The sequence below is a fragment of the Apaloderma vittatum genome, unplaced genomic scaffold (assembly GCF_000703405.1).
Source record: "Apaloderma vittatum isolate BGI_N311 unplaced genomic scaffold, ASM70340v1 scaffold11538, whole genome shotgun sequence".
Taxonomy (NCBI): Eukaryota; Metazoa; Chordata; class Aves; order Trogoniformes; family Trogonidae; genus Apaloderma; species Apaloderma vittatum.
In genome coordinates, this window is record NW_009731360.1 from 373,013 (window position 1) to 390,363 (window position 17,351).

The window sequence follows — 17,351 nt, forward strand, 5'->3', positions numbered from 1 at the left end:
TTCCCTTTTTGAATAATGACATCTCAGAATCCCATATGCATATACATCAGCTTGCAGAGAATAATCTAAAACGCACCATGGAGTAAGGTTTACAATTAAGGTCAGAAGTCACTAGCATAAGTTTCTTGTCACTAATTAGGTTTCAGTGTTTAATTTAAATAGCTTGTTACCCTTTTGTGTTTTTAATCAAACATGTTATAGTCTAGTAACCTTTCAACTGTTGTTTGTGAACATACAGCTTTCTATCTACTTAACAGTGTCAAAAGCTGTTCATGGTATCACTGAAGGGAAGTACGCAAAAATGTACTAGAATCCCGTTTCCCCCCCCAATCCAAAACTGACTTGCTAGGAATAAAAATCTTTCCCGATGAGCCTGACACTTTCATCAGAATCCTCCTGAACATTTGTATCAACACAACTTGTGGTTACACGAAACAAAAACTCTGGATGTCACCAAACAGAACCATGATAATTATCAAAAGCTTAGTAGGAGCAACAATTTTAAAATAACTTCCCCTGTGTCAAGAGCCTACACCCACTTCAGTTCCACATGCAAAGTTGAAGACCAGAGTGACCTAAGCAGTTAGAGCAATATACAAAAAATAAATTCAAGCTGAAAGTTCTGCTCTTACATAGATCATACTGTAAGCAGGCTCCTCCTCAGTAGTGCCTCAAATGTTTGCTCTCTACTCTTCATCAATGTTAAAAAGTACTTTCTCCAGTCACCCACTTTATTAATTTCAGTCATCAGAGACGTAGGGGTTTGAAAGCACTATCCTTAGCAAGGTCCAAGTAGAAACTTAAGAAATCAGAGAAACAAACAGTGACTTTGTTTTAAATGAAACACAGTTACTCTGGAAAAGAAGGATAATTGCAGTAATCCATCTACCATTCAGAACATAACAGCAGTCATTAGCAACCCCGGACATGCCTGTTTCAATTGTTACACAGAACTACACTAACTGAAACCAACCACCTCAGCATTCACACAGAACTACAAAGGTCTAAGTTAGACGAGCCCCCAGTCCTTCAAGTATATATATTTTTAAACAGATGTCAACTAATGTGAAATACTAGAGAGGACCTCAGTGCCAAGGTCATCAGTAACACACTTTATTCAATCAAGATTACTCCTCCATGGCACCTCTCTACGAGCCTCTGTTTCTACTCAGCAAGGTAGAGGAGTTAAGTAGCTCAATGCAAAAGAAGCCATATCTAAAAATCCACATGCCTTCCATTGTATAATCATCACTGACTGTCTAGTCTGACCTTGGATTTCGCTGAGTGCATGCAGGTGTCCCTACATACGACAGCGTTCCTCTGTCAATGGCATTCCTCAATGTCCTTTTTTGCAAACTGGAAAGAAAAAAGGGGAGGGGGGCAGGGAAAGGGCCCTCAAAATGGCCAAATGATTCTCTTAACCATGACTTCAGAGAGCTACAATGGCCTGGAAAAGCTTAGAGAAATTAAAAAGTAATGACAAAAGGAATGATAGAGCAAGAGAAGGAAAAACATTAAGAGTTGGAGAGAGAGATCCTTGAGTAACGTAAACCCGTATTCTTACATATTGAGACAACAGCCTGGAAAACGAAAGAAGAAATAAAGTAAAAGAGACCAGTAAGAAAGTAGAGGTGACAGAAAAGTATGATGATAGATAGAATTAGGAAGTAGGATAGTCCTCTCCTTAGCTATCCCTGTCTGGTCATGTCTGCTGTTGCACAGACAAAATCCATCATTGATGATCTGGTTATAATAAAGCCACTGCCTTCTTCATATACACGAATAACAAAATTAAATACCAATAGGATTTTTTTTCTTAAAAGAAATGCTGCAGAATGACACCTTATACTTGAAACGGGAGCAACCAAAGAACATCCTATTACTTTTATTACAACAGAAAGTCAGACTGGATACAAAGGTCCTCCAAGCCTTAAGAAATTATGAAAAAAGCACAAAGTTACAAGTAGGAGACTATTTGACACAACACACACTTTGAAACATCAAAACATCATTGGAACTGTATTATGGGACATAGTACAAAGTACACTTTATTTTAATAAACTGATGTCTGCCACTACAATAGCTAATGAAAGATACCTTTTTTATCTCCTATACTGATGACAACAACAACAACAAAAAAAAAAGACACACACAAACGAAATAAGAATATACTGTATTCATGCCAAAAAGAAAACTTACACATCACCATACAGAAGCACAAGTAGTTTAATTGCTTAATTGCTGAATCTCACAAAAGAAGAGCAGGAAACATATAAGTTTTAACTTTTATGAAAAAGCAAACTTTCAAGTGCACATGATAAACTAGTAAGGGAAATTGCATTACAAGGTTTGTAACTTCTAAAGGGCATTGCATATATAGTACATTGGTTTTGATCTTCCCATTTAAGTTAATTTATTTTACAGACCAGGATGCATAAATAATGCATTCCTCCTATAATAAAAAACAACTAGCAAAAAGTAGCATATTGCAAACTATGAAGAAAGGCTTTAGCTTACATGTCAGATTTTATATGTACAATTTCAACACATTGTCAAAATGGAGCACTTACTATCTTTTATGTTGCTACTGCTGCGAGAGAGAAACAATTTCTTCTTACCTTTGCTCTAACTCTCGGATGGACAGTATAACTCCCGAAGTTGATGCCTTCTGTTGCAGGGTGGCAAGAAACGTGAACTCACTTCTGTTCTGGAAGAGCTGAATTAACTTCTCACTCACATGGGGTGCTGCATGGATTTCTCTCTCTATATCTAAGAATTTTATTTTAAAAAGAAAAAGAAGGAAACAACAGTCCAGTAAAAATGCTACGTCAGAAAGATTCAGATTAGATTTTTCATTTTTCCATCAATGTTTTTCATTTTTTGAGAATCATCTACCATGCTCCACCACTGCATTTGTTCAATGAAAAAATCCAAATGCCATCTCTGTCAGCATGCCCACTTGTCACTTTGACAGGTTCACAACTGGTCAGCTACTGATTTTCTGACAGACTTTTTAACAGGATGCTGAGCCATTTGTGTCTGCTGTGAGCAGATTAAGTTGCTGTAAATAAGGTATGCTGCAGTCAGATAAATAGGCTCCTAAATTCTGAGAAATCTCAGGCATTGCCTCTGCCAACACAATTCACCAAGCTCCAATTTCATTTTTTTACCACTGACTCTGTAACCACCTCTCCATCGTACATCAGAGGAAACCTGTCCTTGCACTGTGTAAGGCAGAGATGTATTATTGCTAATAATGCTATACAGTTGTGCTTCTGCCCGAGAAGTAAATACAAGACACGCTTGCAATCCACCATCGTTTCAGGGATTTCTTAGTTTAAACAAGCAAAGTGTGACAGCTCATACAATATTTATTAAACTACAGCCTGACCAGGCAGATCCAGAAACATTTCAGTCTCGCTAATCCTGCTGTTGTCCAAGCAGCAGCATGTCTGCTCACATTTGATCTTCTAAGATTCAAATACGCCATCTCACACCACATCCGGTTTTATCTCACCCTTTTACTCACAATATATCATCACTACGAAAAAATATTAACAACAAAAGGGAGAAATCATAGCATTTCACCTCCCCGCCCCTTGCCATGTCTCTCATGCTGGGCCTTTGTGACACATTTGCAAGACCTGTGCCACTTGTCGTTCCTGGATGTCACCACCAATTAGAAGCCTGGCGCGCTTCCTTTCGAAAGGTTTACTTTGAAACCAGAAATGCTGGCACAAATTCTCAGCTGGTAGAAAACCATATAACTCTACTGAATCCTGAGAATCCGGCCCAGCACGAATGCTCTAACACAAAGGAGTGATGAGATTTACAATTCAGAATTTCACTGCAGGAAAAAAAAACACTGTGACATTAAATCAGGCTTTGCAGACAGAAAGAGGAGAGACTAGCTTGAAAAACAACCTGAAACTCGAAGATGCAACTACTAAGGGAATGCCATGGACTGAAACGAAACTCCAAGGAAAAAGTATTCAAGCATGGTTTGTAATTGGGTGTCTCAATTTTTCCCGTGCAGCTTACAGTCCTCCAAGTGAGCCTACACACTCAGGACCTACAACAGGCTTGCGCTCTGAAAAGCTCATCTCTGAAAAATCACTAGTCATGATTTAAAAATCTTTGTCAAAGGCTCAAATTCACATAACAAATAAATATAATGCTCACTTCAGAGCATCAAACTATTTGTCTGTCTAATGCCACTTTTATCATAGCAGAGGATAAAGCTTCAAAAAACAAAAATCGTTTCTATCGCCATCAGAAGGGGGAATGAAGGAATAAACAATCCAGCACAGAAGACCATATTTTGTCTCATCTATAAGATTTCATTATCTGTACCATTATCTTCGCCTAGAAGGTGTTATTACTGGTCATAAATACTATATAGTTTCTTTAAAAAAAAGCTGATGCAGGAGACACAAAACCCCACGTCCCAGACACCAGCAAATTCTCTTCTACCTGGTTTGCTATCTACACAGACAGACAATCCACTGGCACTAAGTTCCCAGACACAGGACCCAGAGATAAATGTCCAAGAGCTGACAGTTGAAGATAACTATCATTGTTCTGAGGGTTAAGAACGTTAGTATCTTACAATATGTTGTGGGGTTTTTTTCTTGAAGGTGTCACAATTGCCAAAAATAAAATATTTCAAAAATTCTTTCACATGAAAGCACAGGGAGTGCTGTCAGTAGAACATATATACTAAAAACTCAGTCAAGCCTTGCTAAGTCAAACATTTTCTCATCATAGGAGAACCTAGATATAAAGCCACATCTCACCATGGATACACCAAATTTTATACAAAAATATAGGACTCCTTGGTCAGAATCATGACTGAAAAATCAATGAACCAATTCAGTTAGAAACATATTTTGAAGTATTGTGCTCTACTCTACCACCTCTTCATAGTCACGACGACACCAACACCACATGCTTCACCCTATATATGTTCAAGGCCAGGTTGGATGAGGCTTTGAGAACCTGGTCTAGTGGACAGTATCCCTGCCCACAGCAGGCTGGAACTAGATGACTTTTAAGGTCCTTTCCAACTCAAACCATTCTATGATTCTATGATATTCATTCTTTCTTGATTAACATCAGGAAGATTCTGAAAGCTCTGAAATTCCAGAATCCTGAGTTCAAACTACTGGATAACAAACACACTGTTCTGCAACACTACTCTAGTATAATTCATACAAAGGAAGTTATATAACTAGGCTTTTAAAAATTAATATACTTCTAAGTATGGTGGTATTTATTTTAGAGTAGGTCTACTCATTATCGGTGCCTAGGAACACCCCCTAATACTACACAACTGAAAAACATACTCATAGACAGAAATGTTGATCTTCAGAACGCGACCTCAGTAGCTACAAGACTTTCCCTCTGACTACATGCCAAGATGGCAAACACAACTCCATAGCCTGCGACTGGACTGGTAAGCTAAGGAGTCAGTCCATCAAGGCTCGTGAGGATCCAGAGGGCACACAGCGGCATGTTTCGGAGGCGATAAGCCTGTCAGGGTGCTGAGCACAGCCCCAGGCTCACAACCTGTGGCCCGAATGCCAAGAAGGAGCCACTTAAGGCCTCCCGGAGGGCACAGTCCAGCCACCACCCCAGCTCCTGCGCCCCCCTGCACCTCTCTGGCATTGGCCCTCTTCATATAGCACCTGATCATTGGGTATGTCATCTGGTTGTGTTTAGCTTGATTTCTGCAGCAAGGAGCATACAAATGAACTGGGAGTATGAACCATTTAGAATAAGAGCTTCCTATTTTCAGGTTGATTTTCACACTTCAAAAAGAAGAAGAATTGAGAATACATACACCCCCTCACCGCAGGTGCCTGAAAGGGAAAATACTTTTTATGCTCTCTATAAAAATAACTGTCTGCTTGTAATGAAATGTCATATTTCCTACATTATATAGAACAATATAGGTTTATACAGTAATCTTCAGTGAAACATCGCTTCACGCTTGAATGATAATGCAATCTCAGCAAAATAAATAAATAAACAAACACAGATACGACTTTCATATGCCCTTCTATGTGATTGTATTTTCTTAATTTGAAATACTGACTGTATGGAGGGGTATTTTAAACATACCAGAGTGTTTCTAAAATTAAACAAGAAAAAAAAGCAAGCATGCAAAGTTATTTCAAAGTATAACAGATATAAATCATCTCACAGCATCAAGGCAACTTTCTACCTTCAGCAAAACAGGGAAGCAGAAGACACACCTATATCAGAGAGAGAGCGTATTTGTTGCTTGATTTTCTTCTTTGTTTTTTTCTTCTTTTTTTTTTTAAGCTGCTGGTCCAAGGAAGAAGCGGCAAAAACAAAGTAATGGTGCAGTTTGCCAGGACAGGCAAAGCCATTTAGCCACTGCTATCCAACATCTCCCTAGGGACCCTAGGGACACCGACTTGCCTTCTCCTGACTGCCTTGTTCCCTGTGAGCCCATTCAGCTCCTGAGCAGCACAGCCCTATCAAGCCCAAAGGAGCTGCAAGGGGAACCAGCACCCAGGGCTACACTCACACGGGTCAGCAACCACAGCACAGCTCTGGTCAGGATGCACAGAGGAAGATCACAGCCTAACTGCAGCAAGCTCTTAGACAGTCAGACAGTTTTACAAGCAACTGCAATTACTCACAATAGTTTCAGCACCTTCAAAATAAGTTTCAAATTTTTATTTTAGTATGGGTTTGGTTTTGCTCCATCAGAAGACCAGTCCAGCTGAACAGAAATGCTGATCTGGGGCCAGTGATGTCAGGGCGTTTTACCTCATATGTATGAAATGTACATACCAAGTAATTTCAGAACACACTAACCTTACATGACAAATGGAATTAACAAGGTACAATAAACTCAGGATCAGGATCAGTCCTTACAAATGTGATTTAGGCCCTCAAGTCACATCCCCCTGTGTGGATCCACTGCTCTATGCACCACCAGCACTGGCAACTAAAAATTAATACCTCAACCTTTTGCCACTTGTAGCCCAGAGCATATTAGAGGTCCCAAATAAGACAAAAGGAGAAGTTGGCTTCAGCTCCCTCAGAAGCAGTCTAAGAAAATTATCACCACGCAAAAGCAGTCAAAATGAGTTGGAGGAAGAAAAGGATAATGCTAGGAAAGCAGACAAAGCTCTTGCCAAATTTACTTGGATGAGAGTGTCAACAGTCCACGGTACAAAGGGAAGTACATGGCCATCTGGGCTGGAATTTTAAGCCATGAAAAATGTGCATAAATTCATGTAAACTGAATCCCAATCTATCTGGGAAATAATTTTTCTTTTATAGATGCTTTCATTAGAGGAAAAATACTAAAATTCAGTTCTAAAGCAACTCATGTTTTCTAAAGCAACAGATATGTTTCATCATTCACTAGCCTGCCTGAATACCTTTTCCTTTTACTTCCTTACTCTGGCAGAGAACATACTGAAGAACACATTGCTTTATTGGTACCTTCAATCATTCTAAAGCAGTTTGTTTCAACATGCTTTCAGGAGAACTTTTGCACAGTGACTCTGAACAAGTGAGTAGAAATTAACCCTGCAACAAAGGAGAATCTGGATTTCAACTATATCAATTAAAGAATCGAATTTTGCAGCATATTGGCTTCTACCTTGCTATGGGCAAAATCCAATAAAACTGGAATCTCTATTAAAATCAACAACAACAAAACCACTAGTGCCCCATTTTTTAAGCCATCAGCTTTCAAAAACTGGAATCAAGAGCTGAGGGAGGATCCAAAACTAGTAACTCTCAGAATAGACAGTTTCTAAAAGTTGCTCCAGATGAAAACACACGACAGCACCACAAAACCTTTCTTGCTCACTGAAGGCAAGTGCTTCATTTAAGCCACTGAGCCCACGGGGTATCCAATGCATAGATTTCTTTCTTCAGTGGTCCCACAAATCATCTTTCAAAGAACGGGTCTGACAAATAAAACCAAAAAAACAACACCAACCCAAAGCACTACTGGTGATAGATGCACACTCCTTCCTGCTCCTTATAAAATCATTCCTCAGTCCACACAAGCCACAAACAGATCCTAAAGTTCACAGAAGGATGCTAAACCAACCACGGTGATCTTCTCCAGAAAGTCATTTCACTGCCAAGCAGGAAAACACATCAGGTAGTTATCCCACCCTGCCTAGCAAGGGCAAAAAGATGTAGCTATCTGCAGATAGCACCAATCTTTCATTTTAGGCTGTGGGGAGAAAACTCACACAAATCTCTTCTTATATGCAAACAAAAAAAGATTCTGCAACATGTTACAGTCACAAAAACAGGCACAGAGCCATGTGTATCCTTCAGACCACTTTGGGTGCTCAGTTAGGCCACCAGCCCAGAGGGAGAGGTGAAAACACTTTGCCCTTACCTTAAAAACCAAAGAGGGCATGATGCTTTCTCACGAGCACATCTCTACTTCTAGGTATTCGCACAGGTACAAAATGACAATGTAAATGCTTTAGCCTTCCTAGCTCCACTCAGAGTCAGTAATAAGCACTAAGAAATCATGTTCAACAGCATAGCTTTCTAAATTATGATTATTCATTATAAATCACTTTTTACACGTTGCTTCAAATACTCTTTCTCAAGAATAAGATCTGTCTGCAGTGAAATGCTTGGTGATTTTAATATGCAAGCCTCCCACAGAGATGATGTCTCATTTTAATTATTGTTTCGGTTTAATGGGTTTTCATTAAATTAGAGGACGGAGCAATTACCAGGGTGAATAGCTAATGTTACAAAGGTAAGTTCCCATGACTATACAGCACAAGCACTTCTCCTAGAGAAGGTGGGAAAATGGTATAATTCAGTGTAAACTCTCCTTTTGCATGAAGCAAAACTACCTGGCAATAAGTGTTCTTATACTGCTGTCATTTTGATATACATGTTTGAAAACTAGTTTACAACTAGGTCTCTCCTAACAAAACTAACCTAGCATTTAAATTTATAAATATAATTTCATTCCTTTCAGGAAGCTATGGCAAACCCAAACCTAAAACTCCAGATGCCAGAGAGAGCAGAATTTTGAATAACCAAGAAATCAAACAGAGACTACTTATCAAATCAGTTACTCTCCAACCAATAATTTAGCTGATTTAGCAGCTTAATGGCAGACTCTTCACTTCTAGAAAATTGGCCTGAGTTGAGCAATAGCTAGAATGACCACACTCATGTTAATTAAGTAGTTGTTAGAGAGTCTAAGTCCTTTGTTTGTATTATCAGTATTTCAAACGGAACCATGGAAATTGAGTACTCTGGAACAAACAGAGCAGGAGATATTGCACAAGACTTAGAAATTAATACATGCTAAGAAGGCGGTCCCCTACACCTCTCAGGCCCTAGCAAGCAAAAAGTACCTTAGGTGACAGAGGAAGCACAGTGGCAGAAAGCCGTACCAAAAACGACATCGAGAAACTCTCCCCCTCTCGCTGCCTACAGGTTTCATATCTCCAGAACTCTTGTCTTTTCCACCCAAATAGGCAAAAGACCAAGGAAAGCATCTCCCCAGCAGCAGAGGGATGAGCAGCAGGCCTGGGCACATGCAAAGCACAGCAACTGACACCATCTTCAAACCATGTGGCCATTACGGAGTAAAATCAGAAAACTGGAGTAAGCCAAGTGGTTTTGGAACAAGCTTCCTCAAAACAGCCACTTTAACTTGTCTTAGGTATTTTACATGGCTACTGAGCTCAGGCTCACCTCCTCAAGTAAGATCTGTTGTTTCCTCAAGGGACTCAGACTGAAATCAAAACTATTTACAAACGGTTGATCTCTTAAATTAAATACTTGGTAGAAATACTCCAGAAGTTAGGCTACCACTAAAAGCACATAATCTGCTCTTAAATCATGCAAGTTAATTGAATTACATGTGTTGTTAGTTAATTAGATCAGGAGTCACTGATTATAACATCTTTTCCACTGTATAGTTATATTAGATAAAGTACCACATCACTGTGATGTTAAAGATTGCCACTTGCAAGTTTGGAAAACAGTCGCAAATTTTTAACAGAAAAGAGCATGGAATACACTAGCAACACTGTCATGTTTGAATAGAGCCAGCACTAATTGCTAAGGATCATTACCAATATGCTGTCTATTTTGCAGGAGTACCATGCATTTCAGGCATCTATTTTAAGAGTATATTATATGCTAATGTCACATAAAATAACGAGCCACCCAAAAAATACCGTTTCTGTTCTGGCTTCATGCAAAAGCAAGCTGAGCAATTTTTAACTCCCCTTCTACAAAACATTTTCAGGTATGCTTGAAGCCATGGACTCAAAAAATTAAAAATTACGTTTATAAAATGACAACATATACAACATGAAAAAACATGTTCTTCCATTGCATTTGTTTAAAAGAAACTTAAGATGGTACTACATGGCAAGGAGCATCTAGAACTAAAAATCAGATATAGAAGCCAAGTTTTGCAAGCAACTGCTAATTGTAGTTGGGCTCATTTCTCCCCAGTATAACCCTTAGCATGTTTGTAATCTAGAAACAAAAATTTAATTTTTTTCAATAGAGCATGCAAAGAGATTGATCCATTTGTATTTCTAAGCAATACGTAATAATTCTGATTTCTGCTCTAGCCCTGTTTCTTCTTACAGGTAATAATAAATGCTGCTCATATTTTATGGCAACAGTATTAAAAAATAAATTATAATAGCAAGTACTTCTGAAGTGCTTTAGAATTCCTAAGTTTAGCATGAATTTGAGTCAACAAGTAACCCATAATCTAGATTTGCAAGAAAATTCTATGTACCAGATCCCATTGAAGCAGGAGAGAAGCTGAATGCCTAAATTATTTTGACTCTATTGAAAAACCCAGTCTAATTTCATCAAGTCCACACAAAAATCACTCTGCTTGATGAAACCCTGCATTCTTAAATGTGTATATCAAAATACTAGTTTTCAGTAGTTCATTAACAGGGAAGTTTCAGCAAAAACTCACGTTTCTTCACTTGCGGAGGGAGGTCACAATGCTTAACGCTACTTATGGCAGCTAACAGACCTGGTTACACCTACACAAAGGTTTTAAATTCCAGTCCAGTAAAGCCTTTTGTCACATGACTTAATCCAACTCAAAGCAATGAAATTATGCATAAAGTTCAAAGTTAGCATATGCTGAAGTGCTCTCATGGTTCAAAAACTCCCACTCTAAATAGTTTTTTAATTACTTTTAAAGCGTTTATCTCATTTATTAGTACCATCTTATGGTTTTTCTTTATTATCTATATACAATTTGTACAAGCATTAAACAAATGTGTTTCATGAACGAGTTCTCCCGTCTGTTTTCTTTCCCTCTGAAAAACCACTTCCATGTTATTGCTAAAGCAAATTAAATCCTGGGTGTCTGTTTTATTTATCAACTGCGTGATAATAGCAGGAGGCATAATACATTTGTCAAAGCCCGTCTCTACTGAAGTATAATTTCTGCTGTCAGCCTCTTTATGTTTATATTCAATATTCTAGTTGTCTTTGTTTCTTGGAACACATATAAGCACACATTTACATATTCTCCCAAAATATGTATAAATTCTATTTATGAAGTGTTCAACACATCCCTAAAAAAAAAAATCATGAATACAGCTAACATACTTAGTGATTCTCCACACATTTTATATGAACTATTTGAGAAATTTAAGAATTTTCAAAAAATTTCACAATAATAACTGTTTTATCTTTTTACACCATAATTATGATTTGGAGCATTGCTTTTCTTATTTCACCCAAGCATACCACAACTCATGAATAAAATATGACAACTTTGATAGCATCCATTGCTGTGGGTTCATCCGTAACAGCAAACGTGCTTGGGGTACTAAGAGCTCCCTTTTGCTCCATAAGCCTTTGTTTCTGAAAATAAGCTTTTATTTAAATAGAACTGCCACATGTGTCCCCCCTTTTTTTTTTTTTGCATTTCTTGCCATTAGCAATAACACCAGCAATAATGTTTACTTTTTTTTTAAAATGACTACATTTTGAAACAATTAGGATGGCATAAAGCTAGAAAGGCAGAATATCCCATCCAAAAGCTGGTACTTGCAAGACATCAAAAAACATTAAAAGCACTGCCAGCATCAGACAACAAAAGGCTGACATGGAGGACCATGACTTTTACATGTGTGGGCAATACTATTCCAAAAAGGAATCTTAATTTTGCTCTGCCTTCATAATTAACTACAATGAAGCGAACCTAAACAACGTCCACCATTTCCCTAATAAGATTACAGTAACTAATACTGCACAGAGTCCTCCTACCACAACTTTACAGCAGATTCCCTTAAAAGGAAGGCTTGAGATAAAGTGCAGTATGTGGCGTTTCCAAATCATTAGCATTTACTAAATTATTCTACAAACATCATGTTTTAAGGCTGTGCTGTTGTATTTTCCAAACAGCATGACGAACATCCATAGACACCTCCACGGACCACGAAAAATGATGACACACACACAAACCCCACTCTCCTCCCACACAGACTGGCTTCATTATTTTCCCCAGTCCCCAAGAAGAGGCTTTAAAATTTCCACATTGTTATGCACAATGAGCCAAAGTGAAGCAGAGGCAGGTCTGAATGCCATCTGCAGATGGTCTTTCATCATGGAGGCAATGAGTATTTAACCTCCCAGATCCAGTTATACACATGTTGTGCTCTCAGAGCATCTTGAAGGGGAGGGACACAGCACAGAAGTAAGCTTGACAACACGAACTTGCCTGCTGTAGGAGGTGTCCGTTCCCACTGATGCCAAATGGAAAACTCACAGCTTCAGAGGGAGGAGTCACTCGTATGTGCAAGGGGAGAACAGTCTCAATAAAATAATCTGTGCAGCTGCAGTGATCCGGTACAATTTTTTCCTATTTACAGCACAGAGGATCAGTGGGAACCTCAGCTGTAACTATGTAAGAAACGTTATTACACAAGGAGGGAGGACAGGGGACAGAAAGATAGTAAAGAGATTTTTTTAGGAAGCCAAAACATGAGTGCTCAGCTACAGTATTTATGGCTCCAAAACAGTGACTCACAGATCCCTGTTGTCAGAACTACAGAACCAACTTTGCTCTTTTAGCAGGTATGCAACTTACATAAATAAGGATTTACATTAATGTCTCAGCAGACATCAGGTGCCAAAATCAATTTTTTGTCTCTTCTATTAAAAAAAATAAATTCTAATGTTCTGCATTTTGTATCATTGAATAGGCCACAAAAGGCAGAGCAATCACATGATATAATGCCATAAACTAGCACAGTATGACATGATTACTTCACACCATTTATGTGGCAAAAATGAAAAATAAGAGAAAAAATGTCCCCCTCGTGTCATTTATACACCCACACTGCAGGTGGCAAGATTAATCTAGAATTTGGCATAGAAAAAGTAGGTTCAGGCCTCAAGTATCTAATTTTTATTCTTGATAGGTAGTTCAAGACAGCAGGGTTTTTCACCACAGGAAATCGTCCACGCCTGACTCTTGCATTAGGTCTGATTATAGCTGCCTTTGTGTACTTTTTAAAGGTACAAAATCTTAAAAAAAAATAAAATAAAAATTTTTAAAAATCATTGCATGCGTTTAAATTTCTGTGACAGTAATTTCAAATAACACCACTTCCTTTTAGGCAAAAGATATAGCTCTGTTTATAAGTAATTTAATCAAGTAGGATAAGCATAAATATTCTTATCAATTGGACATTAACACATGTCTACTAAAATTGTTTTAGAAATTAAGAGATCCCTCTTGGGGTCAAAATCAACCATAACAGGACACCATGTTTCATTGCCTGTCGCAAGAACACAACTCTTGAGCATTGCTTTTCCCTCCTTCCGCATTTCAAGCAGTTTTAACTCAGTGGTACCAAGCAACGCTCCGATTCTGCTCTCTTTTACCCCAGCATCTGTCCAGCAACCCAGACCTGCAGCATCAGGTGCAAGGACTTGCTCTGAATTTAGGCAGGATTCTCCAGCCAGGGACACTCAGGGTTCTGCAGGGACTCACCTCCAAGCAGCACAACTCAGATACTGACTCTGCTTCACTTCAACTTCCCAGGGCTCTGACTAGCACATGGGTCTGTATAACAAGATACTACAGAACAATATTCTTACTGCAGTTTAAAATTTGTATACTAAACAAGTAGTTAATAAAACCTGATTAAATGCAGTATAATACGACTTAAGAGTATGAGTTGCCAAATTCCTTTGCAAGAAAAAGACAATTTCTGTTGTATTTCTGTTCTGATGAAAACACAAGAAACTCAAACTGTTATTCTTACTTTTGTCTACATGGATTTATTTTCATTCTCAGGACTAAGATGTTCACGCAGTGTGGAAGCATGCAACATTTACTAGCAGTACCAGAAACTAATTTCCACATCCTCCTCTCTGCCCACTGAAGAGCAGAGACCTTTTGTTTCCTTTCTGCTTATCTTCATTACAGGACTTTGTCAACAGGTTGCCAGAAGCATCCGAGGCTGTTAGCATACTACAGAAACGCTGAAGTGCTTATCCCACTTTCTCTCCGTACTTACCACCGTGGCAATGAAGATAGACAAGAAGAGCAATTATTACCTCCCAGGAAAGCAAAAATAACTGCCAAGGACAGAGGCAATGTGTGCTCAGAATTCTTTCTTAATCATTACAGACATGATGGGAAACTCAAAAAATCTCAAGTAACAGAACGCAGCATGACAACACTCAAGATGAAAAAAAAAAAGTACAAATTGGTCACTCTCCTTTAATACGACTAGGTTTCTACATTACTGTACACCTACTCAAGGTAGAGGTGTTTGAAACAAGAGGATATGGAGTGAGAAACTCTGCAAGAATTTAGAAGTTACACCTGCAAATCAAAATGCTGGATAAATTTTACTCCTAGACAGGGTTCTAACAATTCAAACATCAAACAAGAGTGGAAACAGCCAACACTAGAGATTCATATATGAGTATTTTAAAAACTACTGGGAACTGACAAAGTTAACAGTAGTTTATGTATCTTCAAAGCCTCAAAGCATTGTTCAATAATTATGTCCCAAGTGATCTTTAATTTCCCCCACTGAAGATGATTCACCTCACTCGTCCTCTCCTAGCTCATTGTATTCCAACTCCAGATCTTTCTCTGTTCTGAAAATGGTCAATTTTGCAAAGGCAAAAAAAACACTTAGCCTAATGATTTTGTTGCAAAAAAAAACCCCAAAACATTTATATTGTGTATATAAAACACATTAAAACATTAGCTGTATTAAAATAGACATATATATTAAAATAAGAAGTTACACAGATGTTACAGTTTAAAATCTCACAGGTGCATTCTCCAGGCTTGCACATTTCAACACGATTCTTAATTACAGCATCACACATGCTTTCCAGAGGGCCCCTGTCTCATTCAATGCACAAAGTAAAGCACAAACATATTTGCTCTATATTTAACAAACAAGGATCCGAAGTTTTGCTTTATTTTATTGTTCAAGGCTCTCCTTGTACAGTAAATCTACCATATTCAATTCCTTCTCTGAAGACAGAACAGACCATGACCAAGTCAATTATTCCAGTGCAGAATGAGACCTCTACAAAAATTAATGAATTCTTCTCACATCACTCCTGTTACAGTAAAAGGTATTAGTACCTCAACTTCACAGGTGAATAACCAAAGTACAGCAAAATTAAGGTTCTAAATCGCTAATAAAAAAACCCCACACTATCAAAGCTGTATCCTCCAAAAACATTTGTTAACAATTAGCACGCATCACAGATAATTTACAGCACTACCAAATCTGAACTTTCAGCAGTTTTCCCTATTATGCTGTCTCTACTGTAAGCTACCCTTTACCCAGTCCTACCCACCTGGCCTACAACTGCAGTCCTCGGGTTTCCCATCCGAGCCCTCACTGCTTCGCATCTCTCTCCGGGCTGCTTCTCCCAGCAGCTGTCTGTGGTTCCTTTGCTGTGCTCTTCATCTCTGCCCCTCAAGTCAGACTCCCTGTATCGTCCTCATCACACCTATTCTACCTGGCCATCACCCTCTCCTTTCTTGGCCTCGAAGTCCTCACCACAGCTGTTCCTCTTCCCTTCACCTCCCCACCTGAACCCCACTTTCCTTGCCCTGACTGTCACAGTTAATCTCATTTGACTGCTTCTCACCACCCGCTGCCCAGCACCAGCCCGAATCACTCCCTGGCTCTCCGGGGAACCTGTCCATTCCAACTATATTATTGCCACTTTATATATCCAGTCCCTGCCCCTAAATTAACAACTTATTTCCCTCTCCCCTCTAACTTTCACAGAGGCCTGGGACGGCAGGGGGGAAAGAAGCAGCAGCTCCTAAAAAGAGATCAGGGCCTTGGTCTCTGTCCTGCTGATGGACACAAGCCAAGAAACCACCTTACCAGAGACATCACACCTTCCTTCATCCTCTTGGGTGCAGTCAGCCCAGCTGTTGGTATCTTATTTTAACTCTTATTTCAGCAACACTTTACAAAGTAGCTTTGACAAAGTGCTGAAAGCACTGAGACAACCCTCTGGCAACTCTCTAGGGTGGCAGGCAGCTGCCACGGGTCCTGGGGGCCAGGCTGGTGCTCATAAAAAAGGGGGACAATCCCAAGGCACGAGCGCAGAGGGCAGATGAGAATCCTGCTCTCCTGAGGAATTCCTCATCACCTCACAAACTTCTATAGTGAGGGAAGACCCACACTGGCCCGGGCCCCACCATCTCCATGCAGCCGCAGGTCGTGAGCCACCACCGTGGGCAAGCAGAGGTGCCCATCGCTGCCTTCAGAGCCAGTGAGCCCCAAAAGTGGAGCAGCTTCAAGTAAACCATCGATTCTGCTGTCCTCTGGCCGGAGGAGGATCTCAGAAGTGAGATCTCAGTGGAAAGAGAAGGGCAACGGTCAGAATTTAGCACTAAAGAAGCAGCAATGTCAGAAATGTTATCCCATGATCAGGGCAAGGGGCTGACCCACATCTCAGATATTTTTCTTACACATACCCTTACTCTGCTATTTTTGCTTACACATACAAAGGCTTTTTATCTGACAGTGGCTGCCCTTCCCTCCCAAGGCCCCAGGAACCCAGGACAGGTGCCCTACAGGTGACGGGACAAAACCCCAAATTCACCCCATGCCTGTGGAAACCAGCACAATAGGACACACAGCAGGGAAAAAAAACCTCACTCTTCCCCTTTTAAAACAGAATTTTAAAAAATAGTAAAAGTTCACAAGCTCAAGGAGCTTGCAGAGTTTCCATGAAGACGTGTCCATCCCATGTGGCGAGGTGTGAGGGGCCTCTGTGAGGAGAGGCGGGAGCTGCCCCGGACCAGACCCGGC

At 39.5% G+C, this 17,351-nt stretch overlaps 1 protein-coding gene across 1 annotated transcript in view; it reads right to left on the reverse strand.

Annotated features, from left to right (window-relative positions):
- NELL1 (NEL-like 1 (chicken)) overlaps window positions 1-17,351 on the reverse strand; it is a 251,715-nt gene that overhangs the window by 228,969 nt on the left and 5,395 nt on the right. The window contains exon 2 of the mRNA XM_009875157.1: window positions 2,619-2,769. Coding sequence (XP_009873459.1) covers window positions 2,619-2,769 — 151 coding nt within the window. The remainder of the gene's footprint in view (window positions 1-2,618; window positions 2,770-17,351) is intronic.